At 32.7% G+C, this 20,233-nt stretch overlaps 4 protein-coding genes across 5 annotated transcripts; 3 read left to right on the forward strand and 1 right to left on the reverse strand.

Annotated features, from left to right (window-relative positions):
- Window positions 1-2,522: 2,522 nt before the first annotated feature.
- On the forward strand, window positions 2,523-4,539 carry LOC108813799 (protein PHR1-LIKE 2). Of its 2 annotated transcripts, none has more exons than XM_018586454.2 (6): window positions 2,523-2,847; window positions 3,274-3,350; window positions 3,445-3,499; window positions 3,635-3,713; window positions 3,790-3,862; window positions 3,949-4,539. In XM_018586454.2, the coding sequence occupies exons 1-6, from the start codon at window positions 2,664-2,666 to the stop codon at window positions 4,357-4,359; spliced, it is 879 nt and encodes a 292-aa protein (XP_018441956.1). In that variant the 5' UTR covers window positions 2,523-2,663; the 3' UTR covers window positions 4,360-4,539. The 2 variants fall into 2 exon arrangements, with proteins under 2 accessions (XP_018441956.1, XP_018441957.1); XM_018586455.2 differs by having other exon boundaries at window positions 2,526-2,847; window positions 3,793-3,862.
- A 16-nt stretch (window positions 4,540-4,555) lies between these two features.
- On the forward strand, window positions 4,556-5,990 carry LOC130496960 (probable calcium-binding protein CML22). Its single transcript, XM_056989716.1, has 5 exons — window positions 4,556-4,668; window positions 4,848-5,048; window positions 5,136-5,341; window positions 5,430-5,613; window positions 5,724-5,990. Exons 2-5 carry the CDS (start codon window positions 4,853-4,855, stop codon window positions 5,909-5,911), a joined length of 774 nt encoding a protein of 257 aa, XP_056845696.1. The 5' UTR covers window positions 4,556-4,668; window positions 4,848-4,852; the 3' UTR covers window positions 5,912-5,990.
- A 6,254-nt stretch (window positions 5,991-12,244) lies between these two features.
- LOC108809056 (uncharacterized) lies at window positions 12,245-13,151 on the reverse strand. Its single transcript, XM_018581180.2, has 3 exons — window positions 12,993-13,151; window positions 12,601-12,703; window positions 12,245-12,507 (listed from the first exon to the last, which is right to left on the reverse strand). The coding sequence occupies exons 1-3, from the start codon at window positions 12,997-12,999 to the stop codon at window positions 12,399-12,401; spliced, it is 219 nt and encodes a 72-aa protein (XP_018436682.1). The 5' UTR covers window positions 13,000-13,151; the 3' UTR covers window positions 12,245-12,398.
- Window positions 13,152-16,228: 3,077 nt separating this feature from the next.
- Window positions 16,229-16,841, forward strand: LOC108810923 (gibberellin-regulated protein 12-like). Its single transcript, XM_018582992.1, has 4 exons — window positions 16,229-16,291; window positions 16,373-16,411; window positions 16,531-16,561; window positions 16,660-16,841. Exons 1-4 carry the CDS (start codon window positions 16,229-16,231, stop codon window positions 16,839-16,841), a joined length of 315 nt encoding a protein of 104 aa, XP_018438494.1.
- Window positions 16,842-20,233: the final 3,392 nt, after the last annotated feature.

Here is a 20,233-nt window from a genome sequence, read left to right on the forward strand (position 1 = left end):
TTATTCATAAGGATATAAATGATATTAACCATTAAATAATTTTAAATTCATTTGTTTGTTTTAGTTAATTTGTAAATTTTATTCATTAAGGGTAGTATCGATATTAACCAGTCTAACTTTTAACGTGAGAGCTTCGTTGCGAAAAATTACTTCGCAAATAATATTATAGAAGATTTAAACTTTCTATGATTTTGTTACATACATTAACAATTACTGGACACAGTATTCTGTTCTTACTTCACCATCTCATTAGCTTCTTTGAACTTTGACTGGATTTGAATGATTTTTTCCACAATTCTGCATCTCAACATTTGAGAACAGATATATAATTGGGTTCAGTCAGAAGATCCAAAATCACACTTTTATTCAGAAATCAGAGATTAGTTGAATGAAAGAACTTGTTAGAGCCTTCAAGTCTATCCAATCACACCTGCAAAAGAAACATGACATCTAATTTAAGTATAAGTATTGTACATGTTGTATCTTCATGTAGCTTAGTGGTTGATTATTGATTATGTATATATTGTGTCACGATTTCAAATCTTATCCAATTTTCTTTTAACAAAGAGAGTCAAAATGATGACATTTTGATGAAAATTGATTTGGTTTTTGTTAAGCTAGATGATCTTCACAATTAAAATCAATTGGTGATAAGAGAAGTGGCCATCCACTTTATATATTACTAAAAATTCTTGTGGGATACTTTGTGTCTAATACGCCTCCTCGAGATGATGGCTCTCTGAGCGTCAGTCTCGGAATGCTCGGACAAATATCGATGAGTCAACTTTGGGCCAAATCGATGTGGATCGGGTTGGATTGCGTGGATCGAACTATGATACCATGTTAAGCTAGATGAGCTTCACACTTAAAACCAATTAGTGATAAGAAGAGTGATCCATTCACCTTATATATTACTAAGGATCTCTTCCAACTATCGATGTGGGACACTTTGTATCTTTTTTTTTGTCATCAAAATACAGACTCATATTGACTCTGTACACCAAACTGGTAGCTCTGCATCCATGTGAATGACAAAAGACGATTGTTGTCTGGCACTGCGTGCTAAACGATCCGCCTTTGAATTTGCCGTCCTTGGTACATGAATGAGCTGTGAGCTATGGAAACTACTTTGTAAACTCCTGATATCCGCCAGATAACTTGCAAACGCCGGCCACTCTTCTGGTTCCGAAACCATCTTCACCAATTGAGAACAATCCGTTGCAAACGTAACCTGATACTGTCGTAAATTCCTCATACATTCCATTGCCCAAATCAATGCTTCCACCTCCGAGTGAAGGGGAGACATACTTGCCCGAACATTTCGTGCCCCCATTAAACCCTCATATCCTTCCAGAGTACTAAACCAACCTTGTCCCGAGAATGAATCCTTATCCTTCCACGAGCCATCTGTGAAGCACCATCTCCCTGGGATTGAGGGAGGCTGATGCACTTGTGGTAGTATGGATTGTCGGATAGTCAAATCTTGTGCCGCAGCCCACATAGTAGATTCCGTTTCTGCCAACTTTAGTGTATCCATGGGATCAATATCCAGGTTACTAAAAACCTTGTTGTTCCTTGCTTTCCAAATATACCATAGGATCCATGCAAACTGATGATCATTCATCTTGGGTAAAACTCTCCAGAATATAAACTAATTTTTGAAATATTTTTAGACATTTGAAATTATATAAACTAATTTTTTTTCATCTTATCCAATTTAAAACTTTGGTGATTGTTTATGTATATTTTAGTTATTGTGTAATATGTCCAATATTTTGAACAAGATATCTTAGTGAAAGAAGGTAAAAGGTCTCTTAACAATTTTGAACAAAATTTCAAAATATATAATATTAACTTTGAAAATAATCCACTTAAGCTTAAAAAGTAAAAATAATCTATATAATAAATTCTTATAAATAACTTCAAAATTTTAGGTATATCTAAGATTGTGTAATTATAAATATTTTATTATTTATATTTAGTAAGATATAAGTTTATTAAAGATATTATAAGTAAAAACATGTTATGTATTTATATAAATCAGAAAAAATTATCACCAAAGTTTTAAAATTGAATATGACGAAAAAAGTAGTTTATATAAATTTCAAATTTGTAACAATATTTCAAAAAGTTATTTTTATCTTGTTAATAGTTGACTAATTTATGTTAGAGTCAATGTAGATTTATGCATATTTTAAAAAGTTCAAGTAATTTTTTTAATTATAATTGAGTTCATGTCGTATCTGGCACCGATCATGTGTTCGGGTCGTATTTGGCACCACCAAAATTGTTTGAGTCGAAATAGGCATTTTTCACCGTGTATCAGAACGACGTCGTTTTATCTTATTAATGGTTGACTAACTTCTGTTAGAGTCAATGTAGATTTAGGCATATTTTAAGAAGTTTGGGTAGATTTTTTGAATTTTAATTAAGTTCAGGTCGTATTTGGCACTGACCATTTGTTCGGGTTATATTTAGCACGATAGAAATTGTTCGGGTCAGAATAGGCACTTTTTCCCGTGTGCAGTGTGTACGTCCAAATCTATCCACCCGTCACTTCGCTGTCATTAAAAACCGGAAGCCCGACCCGGATCCGATTTCTCAGAATCTCCAATACCACCCAAATCTCTTCTCTCCCCTCCACTCTGAAGAACTGGGAAAAAATGTACTCGGCGATTCGGTCGCTTCCTCTCGACGGCGGTGAGTACCATGGACCCCTTGACGGTACTAATCTTCCCGGCGACGCCTGTTTGGTCTTAACCACTGACCCCAAACCTCGTCTCCGGTGGACAGCGGAGCTCCATGAGAGGTTCGTTGACGCCGTCACGCAGCTCGGCGGTCCCGACAGTGAGTGTTCTTTTCTAACCCTCTCTTAGTTTTGTTAACTGTCTTTTTTTTTGGATCTTGTCTTAATGAAATGTGAGCTTAAGTGAAAGTCTGTTGCTCTTTATTGTTCATTAGATAGAGTTGTAAGAATATGTTTTTTTTTTTACTAATTGTTACTTGATTTAGTGAAGTTTATTTTACTTTGAGGCTTGAATCGTTTTCTTAAAAGATCTGTTACAAATAGGAAGATTTTGCTGCAGTCTGTAAATTCATTTTCCTTTTTTTAGAATTATAGTCAAGAGAATTTCATTTAAGCAGTGTCAGTATCAGCTTTGAAATTTTGTTTTTTTTTTGGTTTGAATCTTGTAGTTAAAGATTCTATCTTCTTCCTTTTTTGCTGACACTTGTTAATAGAGACCCACCCTTGTGACTTTTATCTTTATATAGAAGCCACACCAAAAACTATCATGAGAACAATGGGAGTGAAAGGCCTCACCCTCTACCACCTCAAATCACATCTCCAGGTTTCTCTCCCTTGTTTATCTGCTTTCTAATAAATCGTTCCCATGTTTGATGGTGTTATGCTTCTCAGCCTTTGTATGTGTTTTGCCCTGACAGAAATTCCGGCTAGGGAGGCAAGCTTGCAAAGAATCAACTGAAAACTCCAAGGATGGTAATGACAAACAACTTTTCACTTCTTCTTCTTGGTCTCTAGTATCTCTCTTTGTCTTCAAATTTTGATGAATCTCAGTTGTCTGTGCAAACTCTCGTGAGCTCCATTGAATATTCTATGAACTTGATGCTGCAGCTTCTTGTGTTGGGGAGAGTCAGGACACAGGTTCATCTTCATCGTCATCACTTAGAATGGCAAAGCAGGAGCAGAACGAGTAGGGTTTCCTTACTGTTTTCTGCTGGCTACTATTACAATTTTATAATACCTCTGTATTTGTTTTGCGAACCCAGCAGTGGTTACCAAGTCACTGAAGCTCTACGCGCTCAAATGGAAGTCCAAAGAAGACTACACGAGCAATTGGAGGTTAGGGTTCCTTCCCTTCCCCTCTCTCTTTCTTCTTTTTGAAGATGCAAACCTTTTGATTGGTGTTTTTTTTTTTGTACGGGCAGGTACAACGGAGACTCCAGCTGAGGATAGAGGCACAAGGGAAGTACCTACAATCGATTCTTGAGAAAGCTTGCAAGGCCTTTGACGACCAAGCTGCTGCTTTAACCGGCCTGGAGGCAGCTAGGGAAGAGCTATCAGAGCTAGCCATCAAAGTCTCCAACACCAGCTCTCAAGGTACAGGAGCACTCCCGTTCTTCGATGCAACAAAGATGATGATGATGCCATCTTTGTCTGAGCTTGCAGTAGCAGTAGACCACAAAAACAACATCGCAACCAACTGCTCAGTTGAAAGCTCTCTGACTTCTAACACCAATGGTAGCTCGGCGGCATCCATGAAGAAGCGGCACCGTGGAGACGATGTAGGCCTAGGGTATGAGGCAGGGTGGGTTTTGCCTAGTAGTACCATTGGATAAAAGAAAGTTTAGGACCGAAGATATCAACTTGGGTGGGGGAAAAGGTAGAGATAAGATTTAACTCTTCTTTACTTTGCTTTTGGAAGGAGGGATTGTATTATTCGATACAAAACTTTGTTCATCAACATTTCATTGTTAGCCTACTTATGTTTGTATATATTTGACCTTTGCCTTTTGTTATTTATTGTCTTCAACTAAAAGGGGTTGGAGGCCAAAAAAACTATAAATAAACAAATAAGATAAGGATAAATACATTGAAATGATCAAAGTGTCATCAAACTTTTTGAGTCTTTTACTTTGCTTCTATACGTAATGCCTTTCCTCATGATTCTTTATGCTTTACTTAATAAGCTACGCCTTGTCCCTCTCATACAACTTTTGCATCGAACATCAAAATTAACATGAGGGAGTTCTTGTTTTTCTTTTCATAACTTTTTTCTCTGTCTATTTGGTTTAACACGTACTTTTGAAATACAAAAATCGCGTAGGAAGCATGCTCTGCTGCTGCGTTAACTCGGGGAGCAACAAGAAGTTTGCTGAGCTGGACGCAAAGCTTGAACGGAAAATGGTAGAGAGCCGGAGATATTATCCGGGACACCGGAGTTTAAAGTCCATCGATTCAGTAATCATGAAGTTTCCTAAGCTAAGAGAAGGATTAAGAAACATCAGAAGCGTCTTCGAATCTTATGGTAACGTTTTCTTGAATCTTTTAAGATTCAAACCGGTTTAGAGATTTTTTTTTTTTTACATTTTTTTTGGTTTCTAAAATTCTGCAGATAAAGATGGAAACGGGACAATCGATATGGAGGAGCTTAAGAAATGCTTAGAGGAACTAAAGCTGATGAGTTTGTCGGAAGAAGAAGTGAAAGGCTTATACGGATGGTGTGATGTTGATGGAAGCAAAGGGATACAGTTCAATGAGTTTATAGTCCTTCTTTGTCTCATTTATCTTCTAGCTAAACCTTCATCTAAATCAAGCGTGGTAATAATCAACAAGACGTGAGGATAGATAGATAAATTGATTTTATGTCTTAACTAAAAAAGCAACTAAGTTATCTTGTGTTTCTTAGGAGGAATCAAGAGAGAGGGATCCGAAGTTGGTTGAATCCATATTTGATCCAATAGTGGAAGTGTTCTTGTTCTTGGACAAAGATGGTAAAGGGAAACTGAACAAGGCTGATGTGACAAAGTCATTGAATAACGAAGACTATCCGCTAGAGAGGTCTCCTAAACATGTCACCAACTTGAGATTCGGTACGTAACAAGCTCTTGACTATGCTATTTTTTCAGATGAAATGGGTTGATTACTCATCGGATTCTATCTTTCCTCTGGTTGTTGTTGTTGTTTTGTTTGTGTGGTGCAGAAGAAATGGATTGGGGAAGAAAAGGGAAAGTGGGGTTTAGAGAGTTTCTATTTGCTTTCATGAGTTGGGTGGGTCTTGATGACGCAGATGATTATATCAGTGGGCTTATTGCAAAAGTGACTCAAAACTTGAATTCAAACAGAAAACTAACCTTTTCTTTTGACTCATTTTTTTTTTTGAGTTTTTAACCCCACATCTGCATTTTATCTACGAAAATGCCATTAACCCTTTTTTTTTTTTTTTTTCGAAAATGGCTTCTTTACTGTCTCAACCTCATTTTCTTCAAGTATTTACAATATTGCCACTGCCATGAATAGTGGGAACAACCTTGTACGAACTGTTTGGAGCTTTTAATGCCCTTTAATGCACGTAAATCTCTTTACACTCTCTCTGTTTCAATTGTTATGAACTAAAAACAACATTTCTTTCACTTTCTCTCCATATTCATCCAAAAAACTGAAGCTTTTGATTCAAAATTGTTTGGAGCCATATTTCTTTCGTTTTGACTTACGGTTGCTTTCGTTTGAGGTTCTGGGTGGTTGGAGAAGACCCTGTGTGCAAACAAAGTCATCTCACCTAGTTGAAGGTACGAATTTGAATTTTTTTCAAAATCTGTTCGCGTAGAAGACTTACAAGTAAGTCATCTGTATGTAGAAGACTTACTGATGAGTCTTCTGGTCAAACGGACGACTTAAACTAAGTCGTCCAGCTTTGTTTGGTGAAAAAAAACAGTCCAGACGACTTATATATAAGTCGTCTACGAGAAACAGGCTAGTTTTGCATTTGACCGAATCGTGTCAGATCTTTGACTATTTCTGGACGACTTATAATTCAGTCGTCTCTCGGAAAGTTAAAATTTCAATATTTTATTAAACTAGACGACTTACGTGTAAGTCGTCTTAGGTTAGTTTTGTAGTTGAAAAATAAAACTTCATAATTTAATTTTTACCAGACGACATAATATAAAGTCGTCCCGTCAGAAGACTTAATTTAAAGTCGTCCGGGGAAAGCAAAGTCGTCCAGAATTTTCCCAATTAAGTCGTCCAAACCTTGCTTATCCCGGACGACCTTAAATTAAGTCGTCTAGCTGGACGACTTTTAGTTAAGTCGTCTGGAGAAAGTTAAATTTCAAGTTTTATTTTTCAATTACAAAACTAACCTGGGACGACTTACGTGTAAGTCGTCTAGTTTGAATAAAATATTGAAATTTTTACTTTCCAGAGACGACTGATTTATAAGTCGTCCAGAAATAGTCAAAGATCTGACACGATTCGGTCAAATGCAAAACTAGCCCGTTTTTCGTAGACGACTTATATATAAGTCGTCTGAATTTTTTTTTTAACAAACAAAGCCGGACGACTTAGAATTAAGTCGTCCCTTTTAATTTTCAATTGCAAAAGTGACCTCTTTAGACGACTTACCTTTAAGTCTTCTGGACGACTTAAATCTAAGTCGTCTGCGATAATGTTTGTTGAACTTCTTCATTTTCTCTATGTTTACTAATGTGTTTTATTTTGAATATTTGCAGATGATTTTTAAGTTACATGCAGTGTATGGAGAATGGTTGTTGAGAGATTTCCGTTGGGATTTTGTGGTTGATGATCTCAAAGGAGCAAGATTGTTTTTATTGAATGAAGATTCAACACATGCTGAACTTGTTGCAATGGCTCAAGAAGATTATAACCTGGACATGAGATCAGTGACTGTGGAGATTAGCTACTCATTACCAGCAGAAATGATGATGACTCCAAGCAGTCCTCCCATTCATGTTACAAGTGATAGACAAGTTCGAAACTTGCTCGAGATACTCAAAACGCATAGAGTATGTCTTTGTGTATCAAGCCGCAGCAAGGTGGAAACGGTTTCAGAGAAAAGAGAAGAAGCTGGTGATAATGATGAAGCTGGTGAATGGGAAGAAGATGTTGGTGATAATGATGAAGCTGGTGAATGGGAAGAAGATGTTGGTGATAATGATGAGGCTGATGAATGTTTTGAAGTTGGTGATAATGAGTCTGTTGAAGATGAAAATCAAGATGGGGAGGAGGAAAATGGGGAGGAGGAAAATGGGGAGGAGGATGCTGATAACACTATTGTTGGTGAAACGGATCAGAATGGTGGGGATTACAGTCTTTATGGAAAGGTTCTAGATGAGGACGAGGAAGATGATGATAATATTTGTTTTGAAGAAATTGAAAAGACATATGCTAAGACAAATGCTATTGAAGGAGGAAAATCGGATTGTACCAGCATCTATGTCAACCAGAGTTTTGTTAGCAAGGATGCACTGCTTTCAGAGCTGCGGTTGACAGCAGTGAGGGGTAGGTTTTCTTTCAGAATATACAAATCAACAAAAACTCTCTTGTGGCAATATGTCGGGTTAGCGGTTGTGGATGGAAGATCAGAGCGAGTGTGAAACATGGGTCAAACACGTTTTGGGTAACAAAGTATGTGGAAAAACATTTATGCTCAATTGGAGACCGAATCGCTCAGCGGAGACACTGTACTCCAAAGTATGTTGGTAGTCTTTTCATTGATCGTGTTGGGATCATTGATGGGATAACTCCACAGCATATCACTGATGCAATGAAGAACATGTTTGGCATGACGCTTGATTACACCACTTCATACAGAGCACTGTTATATGCACAGAAATTGGTGAGAGAATCAGCAGAAGAAGGGTATTCGCGTCTGCCTTCATATCTCGAGCAAATCTCCATTGCAAATCCTGATTCTATCACGGCTATAGAACTTGATTCTGAGAAAAGATTTAAGTATCTATTTCTCTCTTTTGGAGCTTCTATCAAAGGTTTTAAGTATCAGAGAAGGGTCATTGTGGTGGATGGAACTCACCTAAGTGGAAAGTATGGAGGTGTTATGTTAGTTGCAGCCGCACAAGATGGCAATTTTCAGATATTCCCATTGGCTTTTGGGATCGTGGATGCTGAAGATGAACCTTCTTGGGAATGGTTTTTCACAAAATTGGCTAGTTGTATATCTCATGACAAGCCTCTGGTGATAGTCTCTGACCGGCACGCGGCCATTAAAAGTGCGTGTGAGAAGGTGTTTCCTTGGGCAACCGAGGAATATGTTATTATCACCTTCAAGATAACATTGTCAAAAAGTTTAAAGGGAAACATCTCATGTACTTGGTGAAAGGGGCTGCTTATGCGCACACGGTTCACGATTTTAACCGGTACATGGCTGAGATACGGAGTGCAAACCCGGAACTTGCAACGTATTTGGAGAAGGCCGACGCCAAGCTATGGTCAAGGGTTTATTGTAAGGGGAACAGGTTCAACATAAAAACAAGCAACATCGCTGAATCTATTAATTCCGCACTGAAGCGAGCAAGAGGATTTCCGATTCCGTTCCTGCTGGAGTTCATAAGGCAGAAGTTAGGAAAATGGTATTGGAAAAGGAGACAAGATGCTTTGAGTCTCCCAACTGTACATAGCCGGGGTGTTGAATACTTGCTTGCTGTTCGATCAGAGATAGCGGATACGATGACGGTCGAACCAATTGATGGATGGCGTTTCTTTGTCAAAGGTGGCAAAATGGACTGTGCGGTTGATTTGGAACATGTAAAGTGTGGTTGTGGTGTCTATGGAGTGTGAGAAAATACCTTGCTCTCATGCTATAGCAGCTGGAACACATGCTGGTGTGCATATCGACACACTTGTATGTCCACTTTACTCAAAGAATCATCTGTATGCAGGATACTCAGAGAATATATATCCTATCGTGTCACAACATATTGAGGAACGAGAATGCTTTCCTCCAAACGTAAAGCGTGGTCCGGGAGACAGAAGAAATCAAGATGGCAATCTTGGTTGGAGCTATCTAGGATGAGGGGACACAACCCAGGAAGAAACACAGGGCACGGAGATGCTCAACTGCAAGGAAACTGGCCATACGAAACCACAATGTACACAACCAGTTGACTAGTTGTCCAGACGACCTAAATAAAGTCGTCCAGTCTTGATTACCCGTCCAGACGACTAATTTCTAAGTCGTCCAGTGTTTCGTCTACCTTCTACGAAGTCGTCCAGTGTATTAGACTACCTTCTACTATCCCTTCAAGTGTATTTTTTTAGACGACCTTTTACGAAGTCGTCCAGTGTATTTAAGTCGTCCAGTGTATTTAAGTCGTCCAGTGTTTAGACTACCTTCTACTATCCCTTCAAGTGTATTTTTTTTTAGACGACCTTTTACGAAGTCGTCCAGTGTATTTTATTTTTAGACTACTTATTTTTTTTAGACGACCTTATTTGTAAGTCGTCCAGTGTATTTTATTTTTAGACTACCTTATTTTTTTTAGACGACCTTATTTGTAAGTCGTCCAGCTGGAAAACCTTCCAGACGACTTATTTGTAAGTCGTCCAGCTGGAAAACCTTCCAGACGACTTATTTGTAAGTCGTCCAGCTGGAAAACCTTCCAGACGACTTATTTGTAAGTCGTCCAGCTGGAAAACCTTCCAGACGACTTATTTGTAAGTTAGAAAATCTATACAAGTTAGAAAATCAACGGTGAGAATGAAGTGAGATAGATAGCCGACGTTGAGAACGATGGTTGTTCGGAATAGTGGGAATTCGAATCGCCTTTGATATCGCCGGTGAGAGAGAACTGTTAGGGTTTCTGTTCGCGGAAAATGAAAAAAAAAAAAAAAAATCACCTTATATATTGGGTAAATAATCCGGTTAGCTTTAAAAGTACATTGGTAAACTTTAAGGTTTGGTCCGGTTTAGACGACTTATTCTGGCTGATAATGTACATCAGACGACCTAATATTTAGTCGTCTGGGAACAGAAGACTAAATATTAAGTCGTCCAATACCCTAAAATGAACCCTAAACTAAAATGACTAAATTAACTTACTAACCACGTTATAAAATCAAATTATACTTCAATAGTGTTTACTATACACAGAAACGAACACGCCTAGGTAATTTTTAAAAATTTTCAAAAACGGTTTTAATGCTTTCCAAAATCTAACCCTAAGAACACATACAATACTACAACATATGTTGATGAAACATAAACTAAAGAATATCATGACTCACTACTTTCACTCATCTGGGCTGAAAACAATTGAAATTTGTTATATATTAATTTATATCTCTTAAGACATATGTTAATTACATAATTCCAATTTTTCACTTATCAAAATATTTTTTACAAAATTTTTAAATTATGTTTAAGAATAACTGTCCAGACGACTTAACTTAAAGTCGTCTGGACGACTTATTTTCAAGTCGTCTGTTTACAGACGACTTGCGAGGGGTAGAAACGTAAAAAAAAATCCGTTTTTTTGTTTGTTCACAAGGAGATAGTTGTAATTTCAATAGCCTTTTAAATTACTTTTGCCTTTGACCCAAGTTGGGGTACTCTTTTGGGTTTGACTCCAAGTTTTGAGTCACAATTGGTAATTCTCCCTATATCAGTAGCTAAGAAACAACACTTATGTTTGTGTACTATTATGTATTATGTATACCAGTCTATGATCAAAATGATTCTTTAAGCTTGTTTAATTAGTTACAAATGCTTAATGAATAAGATAATTTTTGTTTCTCCAAAAATATACTCCCTCTATTTTTTAAAGATCCATGTTCTAGGAAAAAAATTTGTTTTAAAAAAATACATTTTTTACTTTTTCAATGTATTATTTAATGAAAATCTGTTAATTTCAAGAAAATTAATTGTGTTTATTGGATTTTTATTGGTTAAAGATTATGGAAAATTGTTATTCACAAAATCAATGCATTTTTAATGTGATTTTTTAATATATGTGAAAAGTTTAGAAAAACAGAAGAAGTACATCTTAACACACAGCTGCGTTACATACGTACTTGGTTAGCTGATAACATATTTACATGATATCATTCTATGCTTTTAGTTGAAAATTCAAATTTATTTCCCCAAAAAAAAATCTACAAATGTCGGAACAAATAAATAATAGAGCTCTTTTACTAATTATAAATCAAACTAGAAATGGAGCAAAACATAGTAATATTCAACGCAAATAGGAGTACCTCTAGCTTGTATGATTCTGTTTTGGATGGAATTTTTTCAGTTTTTTCGTTTGAGGTGCAATGTAAAATGGCCAATTAGTGTGATTTTTCTTATGTTACGTTCCTTCGACGAATAGTGAAGTGTTACTTGTAAACATAAGCGTATCAGGATGGGGTCGAACCTGAAATGGTATTGATAGCATTCCAGAGTATCAAGATTGATGCCAAGTATTGTTGAGCTTACATGTAGTCATAGGGATATGAAGAAGAGATGTTTTTTAGACCCCAAACATAAAGCACATCGTCACTTGATACCGACACTTATAGGTTTTGGTTATCAAAACTTAGTATTAGACTATTATGATGAAAACCTTCAAAAGAGTGGACGGTTGTTTACACATGCTTATGCAAATTACAGAAATGTGATCATGACAATTTTTCTTTTGATTGTCAGCAGAAGGTTTTACACCAATATACTTATCATCTACTCTCTAATCATGAATCTTCTCAAAGTGTCTTCGAAAATGCATTCCATTAAAAGAGAGCAACACAATTCACACAACCAAACATCAAAGTTTCAAATATTCAAAAGCAAATTAAGTTCAACACAGAAACAATACCGATCTAAAAAGAAAGAAAGAAAGTTACAACAACAACAACAACGGAATCATTTCTTATTATTGTTTCCTTTGCTGCCTCCTCCTCCTCCAGAAGCAGCTAATCCTGCAGCTTGAGCAGCTTTCTTCGCCGCCTTCTCTTGCAATGCTTTTGCATCCCTAAACCATACAAAAATAAACACAATAGAAACCGATTAACCCTCCAGAAATTCCACTTAAATAAGATTCAAGAGCCAATACGAATCTGGTCACCTTTCACGGCGTTGCTCTGGAGTTAAACCATCGTCTTTGGTCTTTCCCTTTCCTCCGGCACGAGCTTGAGCTCTTTCACGGTCTCGCTCTCTCTGGCTTCCTCGTTAACAAAAAACCCATTATAGTCAAAGAAAACAAAACTAGTTTGCTTCTTATCAACATCCTCAAGATCATCAGATCTGCTTAAAAGATTCACACGGAGAAACCAAAGACAATTGCTGATCTAATACCAAAACCCTAACATTTGACAAATTTTCAAGAATTTTCAGACTTGTAAAACACGCAAAAACACAATTCAAGAACTATGAGGTTCGACATGAAAAAAAAAACACTAAAGAACAAGATAAGAAAGATTTGAACAAAGAGAAATTCCAACGAATTAACAAGGATATGAGTCATGATGATGGTGAGCTTTAGCAGAGAAACCCGCGTAGCGAACAAGAGATCTGGAGAGAGATCTCTCCCTTACAGAAGCCAAAGGCCAAGAGACAATGAAGAAGATTGATGGTGTGCATTATATTTTTAAAGGTTCCAAACGCCGTCTTCGTGGGACTTTCCTCTTTTCCATAATGGTAGTTTCTGGATTCTTTTTCGGTTTGGTACCGGTTCTTTTGGTATTTCTTTTCTTTAAATTGGTTTAACATTTGGTTTTGTTATAAATTCGGGTTGAGTTCGATTACTGACACGGTTTACACACCTACCGAATTGAAACGCTTCTCATAGAGATATAAAAGCTACTATTGGTAACCACAGCTTTTTTTTTTTATCAACAGTTTATACTAATGGACCTTAACCCAAATATTTTTATAAAATTTATAAATTACTTTTAAGATCTAATATACGAGAAGTCTTCTAAAAGACTTACAAAAACTCATAAGATTTTCCAAGGTTATATTCGTAAAAATAAATTCTGGTTTTTTGTTTGATCATAAGGGGCTGATTGTAATTTCACAAGGTTTTTGGATTAATTTTGCATTTAATTGAAATTTGAGTATAATTTTTAATTTAAAATAAAGTTTTGAGTCATATTTGATAAATTCTTCTATAATGTAATTAACACCATAGACCCAAAAATAGATTTGATCCCACATACAAATCAACATTTACTATGAATCATTATTTATAATCCTTCTATTTTTATTGTTTAATATTGAACAATAGTATATGTAAGACCATCTCAAATTCATTTCTATTTTCATTTATATAATTTCCCTAAATTAAAAAAACTTTATTATAGGGGTGTACTTGCGTATGCTTTTATAATAGAGTTTCTCTAATTAGAGGAGAAAATATAGAGAATTGCTATTTTCATCTCTAAATATAGAGGTAAAAAGTAGGATGCCTCTATAATTTCTTCTAAAATAGATAAACTCTATTATAGAGGCATACATTAGATCAAATTCACCTCTATAATAGAGATCTCTATTTTAGAAGAAAATATAGAGGTATACATTAGAGATGCTCTAAATTAGAATTAAATATTTTTCTAAATTATATTTTTCATAATTCAATGATTACAAATTTCAAGATATTTTCATATAGAAATATAAACTAACAAATAAAAACATTCAAACTTTTAATTTAAGCACAGTCAGTTTAGTTGGAAAATAAAATGGGAGCAAGTCTAGATTTCGAAAATATTATAGATGGCGGATTTTGTGTCAAAACTTAAACATATGTTTATATTTTGATAAAGTTTTATAAATACATTGAAGCAAATCTAATAATTTGAAAATAAATCGGAGAAAATCTAGATTGAGATCTTTAATATGAAAATTTAAACTAGATTTTGGACCCGCACACCCGTGTGGGTGTATATTTTATTTAATCACATGTTTTTGATAATTGTAAAAACATTCACGATATTGTTTCATATGTTATCGAGCTATAATATTGTTGTATCTATACTTTTTAAGTGTACATTTTTAAACTATGAGGTTTTATTGTTATTGTATTGTATTTTTTATTTTACTTGGTAAACTTAACATAAACTGTATAATATTAGAGCATTTAGTGTAGATTTTTGGGTTTTATTAAATAAAAAACTCTAAAATCTGTGATTTGAATTTATTTTTAATAGATTTTTATTTTAAAATTATTTCCGATAGAAAAAATTAAAACAATTGTAAAAGTAACGCCAAAAAGATAACAATCAAGGTATGTGTAGTATATTTAGGAAACATAAATTTGTATATGGAATTATGAAAAAAAAAATTAGTTAGCATGATACAAACTATTAATAACTATCCAAATTTTTTAAAATATATAACGCATTTGGATTTAAAAGTTTTAAAATATAAACTATTAATGTATGAATTTATAAGATAGACGATTGCATGTTTTTGTGAAAAAAAATGATTACATATCTCTAAAGACCTTAAATTTGGGTATAGAAATTTTAAATTTGGGATAGTCCAAGATGTTGAAGGGCCAATTATATTTCTACCCAAATTACTGTGTGCCCTTATTTTTTTTTCCGGGTAACCTAACTACCCTTAAATAATAATTTGTTTTTATTAAAACGAAGTAAAACCGTCGGTTGCTTTTTGTTGATAACAAAGCAGCGACGACTGAGTTTCAGATGTCTTGATCTCAATTTACTATAATCGATTGTAGGACTTTGTAAATCTTGTTTGAAGAAGAGTAAATGGATGGTAGAATATTTGTATTTTTGTTTAATTATAGTAATTTAAAAATATTTTGTGGAAGTAACTAATATCAAGGAGATGGTTATACAAACCAAGGATTGTATCTGATTTGCTACGAACATGTTATATACAACAGATTCAAATAGTATTTAAACACTTATACAGTTTGCATGAATAAAAATTCCTAGGTAGTGATGATCTGGTTATAGAATTGCGTCCCACCAAGATGAGCTATGCATTTTAGCCTGTAATAAGAAAGAGTATCATTTAATCATGTGTTAAAAACATTAGATAATGTTCAAATACGTAGCCCAAAATATGGAAACAACTTACGAAATGAATAATTAATTGATTGGCTATTTTCAAGGGATATCTTAGAAGATTTATTTTAAAATTATTTCCAGTGGCATATGGAGATAATTATTAAGGAAAATTTAGGGTTATTTTCAACTTGTACTTCAGTTTTAATAGATTAAATATCGTTGTAACAAGGTTTATAGAAACTTAAAAAAGTTTCTTTAAGATATTCAATTTCCAGTATATAAAATATATTTTACATTGTAATATATTGATTGTATTAATTTATATCTTATCGATGAAATATTATTTACAAAATTCATAGTTATAAAACAGAAAACAATTTTTTATTTTTTTATTGTTTGTATTGACTAACAAATATGTTGACTATGAATTTTATCTAAGAAATATATTGACTATGAATTATGAATTTTTTATTGTTTATATTTGTTTGTATTGACTAACAAATATATTGACTAACAAATATTTTGACTATGACTAGGAAATTAATTAATGATATTTTGAATAGTATCTTCTAAATTAAAGTTTATCTAAGAAAACAAATTATGGCAACTACTTTAATCTATGAGATATAATTTGGTTATAAATATAGGTTCAACATTGACATGCAAATAAAACAACAACAATAACAACAACAAAAAGCAAAGAAAAAAAACAATAGAATGACGAAGTTCATTACAGTCTTGATTGTATTCAGCTTTTTGTTTGCTACTCAGTTTTCCAATGTAAGATTGCAAGAAAAACCGTTCACCTTCTGTTAATTTGTAAATTGATAACATTCATAAATATTGTTTTGTTTTTTCCAGGCAAAGGAATTAGAAAATTCACCAGAGTCTATCCACACGGTATTCATATTCTTTTAAACATCAATAATAACAGTTTACAAAAATAAAATAATAATAATACTAGTTATTGTAAGAAAAACAAAATGCATCGTTTTTAACTAATATTACACTATTTTCAGGAAGGAGGAGAGGGTTCTGTCAAAATTGGGGGTAATATCATTTAAAATTTTATACGTTCTTTCAATAAACTGATAACTATTAAAATATTTATCTTAATACATTTAATAATTTTGTATATTCCTGTAAAGATTGTCCGGCGGCATGTGATGTTCGATGTTCAGCGACATCCCATAAGAGTGCATGTTTGATGTATTGCAACCTATGTTGTAAGAAATGTTTGTGTGTACCATCAGGAACATACGGAAATAAAGAAGAATGTCCTTGTTATAACAACTTGAAGACCCAAGAAGGTGGACCTAAATGTCCATAATTGTCAAAATATAAAAGAGAAAACAATTTTACATCAAGTTACGTAAATTTTACGGTTATTTTTATTCATAAAATAAATGGAGAGTTTTATTTAATTAGTGCAAAAATCTATTACAAAAATATAATCAGATATTTAGTAAATAATGTAGTGAGAAAATGTAAGAGAAAGTGTATAAACTATTGAAGTATACACAAGAAGCCAATTTAAAACTCATGACATATCCAAAAGCTTATGTAACTTAGCAAACATGTAGTCATATTAAATGATACTAAATGAACTAGTTTTGGCAGTTATACCTTTGGAAAACAGGGAATCTCAAGTTCTGGTATGGATTTCTCAAATTCTCTTATTAGTAAAATTCAATTTCACTTACTTTCACTTAATCTCACTTAATGAATTAATAGATTTTTTCCCCTATGTTTTTGCCCTCCAAATTCAAATTTCAAATTTTAGTTCTTACTAGCCCACATACAACTTGGTATAACTAGGACTTTAGTCATATTAAAACCTTGATTGGTACAACTAATGAAAAAGCAGTAGCAGTATGCTGTAAAGTAGTATTCTGCAGAAGTATGTATGCTGCAGAAGTTGTATACTCTCATTAATTTTTTTTACAAAAATGATTGGTAGAGCAGTAGGAGTATACAATTTTAAAATTATCATAAACTTTAGTATATAATATATTTATTTTAAAATAATATATATTAATAATATATTATTATTAAAATAAATTTTGATATTATTAAATTAAATAAATTAATTATATATAACTTATATATTATCATTATTTATTTATTGGTAGAGCATTAAATGATTTATATATATTATCATAAAGATTAATATATGACATACAATTTATTTATTTCTAAATAATATAGATATGTTTATTGTAAAATATATAATATATAAATATATATTATTTTTTTATTAAAAATAATGAATGATATATGTAATTATATAAATTATATTATATTTTAAATGTGAAATATTGTTATTTTTAAATTTAATATGAAAGTATTAATTTTGTAAATAATCTAACTTAATGAATATTCTCTTTTTTTTTGTCGTAACTTTTGTTAATTGGTGAAGAAAATATGACATAGTAACTTACTAAGATGCTCAAAATATGTTATTAAATGAAGAAAAATGAGACATAATAACTTACTGAAATGCTCAAAATATGTTATGAAGGAGGAGACATGGGAGAAAACTACGTCAGAAGATTTCCAAGAAGTCTTCCATGAACTTAGAGAAATCTTCTAGTACATTATATTTTAGAAGACTTCCGAGTAAACTACTGAGAAGATTTCCCAGACGACTTCCAAAGTGTGACCCATATCTGAAAAACATGTATATTAAAACCCAGATATGAAAATGTTGCATATTTAAAAACGTTCAATTGGCTTCAAATTATATAAATTATATTATATTTTAAATGTGAAATATTGTTACTTTTAAATTTAATATGAAAGTATTAATTTTGTAAATAATCTAACTTAATGAATATTCTCTTTTTATTTTTGTCGTAACTTTTGTTAATTGGTGAAGAAAATATGACATAGTAACTTACTAAGATGCTCAAAATATGTTATTAAATGAAGAAAAATGAGACATAATAACTTACTGAAATGCTCAAAATATGTTATGAAAGAGGAGACATGGGAGAAAACTACGTCAGAAGATTTCCAAGAAGTCTTCCATGAACTTAGAGAAATCTTCTAGTACATTATATTTTAGAAGACTTCCGAGTAAACTACTGAGAAGATTTCCTAGACGCCTTCCAAAGTGTGACCCATATCTGAAAAACATGTATATTAAAACCCAGATATGAAAATGTTGCATATTTAAAAACGTTCAATTGGCTTCAAAACAGAGAAAATGAATGGAATATTAGATGGATCTACCGTTATAGAAAACAGATAAATATATATACAAAATTTATAAATTTACCTTTAAATAAGTGGAAGATGAGAACTATATGATTAAAAACTTACAAAACAAGATACATTAGTGAGAAAGATATGAGACAAGAAATGAGAAATTGATATAAAGTAGTGTTTTCAAGTTCAAAGAGATTGTAGAAAGGTTAGAGAGTTTTAAAGTGAGAAACATTACATTTTTGTTGCAGCTATTTGAGAAGAACAGAGAAAATGTGTAAATTTTCTTTATATAGCGAAACAAAATTTTATAATTATGTTAAATATTTTCAATTAGGAAGACTTCCTCGAAGTCTTCTGAAGTAAAAACACAAGAAGATTTTCTGGAAGTCGTCTAGACCCTAAATATAAACTATGGACTCAAATAACTAACTTAATAGAAACAAACAATTCATTAAACTTAAATTCAACTTAAGAATTGTTTAATATACACAAAACTAAGCTCATATAAGTCACAATTTATTTTTTCAAAAAAAAAGTTAAGGTTCCAAAATCAAACCCCAAGAATACATACAATACTACAACATATGCTACCGAACCCTAAACCAAAATATATCATGACTTACTACATTCACTCATATGTGTTGAAAATAATCCAATTTTACTATATCTTAATTTATATCAATGTTTATAATTACATGATTTCAATTTTTTCTCCAAAAAAAATATTTTCTTATAAAATTTATAAATTACTTTTAATATCTAATATACGAGAATACTTCCTAGAAGTCTACTAAGAGACTTACAAAAACTCAAAAGACTTTTCGGGGTTATATTCGTAAAAATGAGATCTGTTTTTTGTTTGATCATAAGAGGTTGGTTGTAATTTCACAAAGCTTTTAGGTTAATTTTGCATATGATTGAAGTTTGAGTATACTTTTGCATTTAAAATAAAGTCTTGAGTCACATTTGAAAAATTCTCATATAATGTAATTGGCACCATAGACACAAAAATCAATTTGATCCCACATACAAATCAACATTTACTATGAATCATTATTTATAATCCTCCTATATTTTATTGTGTCCTTGTGTAGTATTGAACAATAGTATATGTAAGACCATCTCAAATTCATTTCTATTTTCATTTATATATTTTCCCTAAAATAGAAAAACTCTATTATAGAGGTGTATTTGCTCAAATGTATGCTTTTATAATAGAGTTTCTCTATTTATAGGAGAAAATATAGAGAATTGCTATTTTCATATTGCTTTTTCATATCTAAATATAGAGGTAAAAAGTAGAATTTCTCTATATTATCTTCTAAAATAGAGAAACTCTATTATAGAGGCATACATTGGAGCAAATTCACCTCTATAATAGAGATCTCTATTTTAGAAAAAAATATAGAGGTATACATTGGAGATGCTCTAAATTAGAATTAAATATTATTTTCTAAATTATATTTTTCATAATTCAATAAATACAAATTTCAAGATATTTTCATAAATATA

The sequence above is a fragment of the Raphanus sativus genome, chromosome 6, assembly GCF_000801105.2.
Source record: "Raphanus sativus cultivar WK10039 chromosome 6, ASM80110v3, whole genome shotgun sequence".
Lineage (NCBI taxonomy): Eukaryota > Viridiplantae > Streptophyta > Magnoliopsida > Brassicales > Brassicaceae > Raphanus > Raphanus sativus.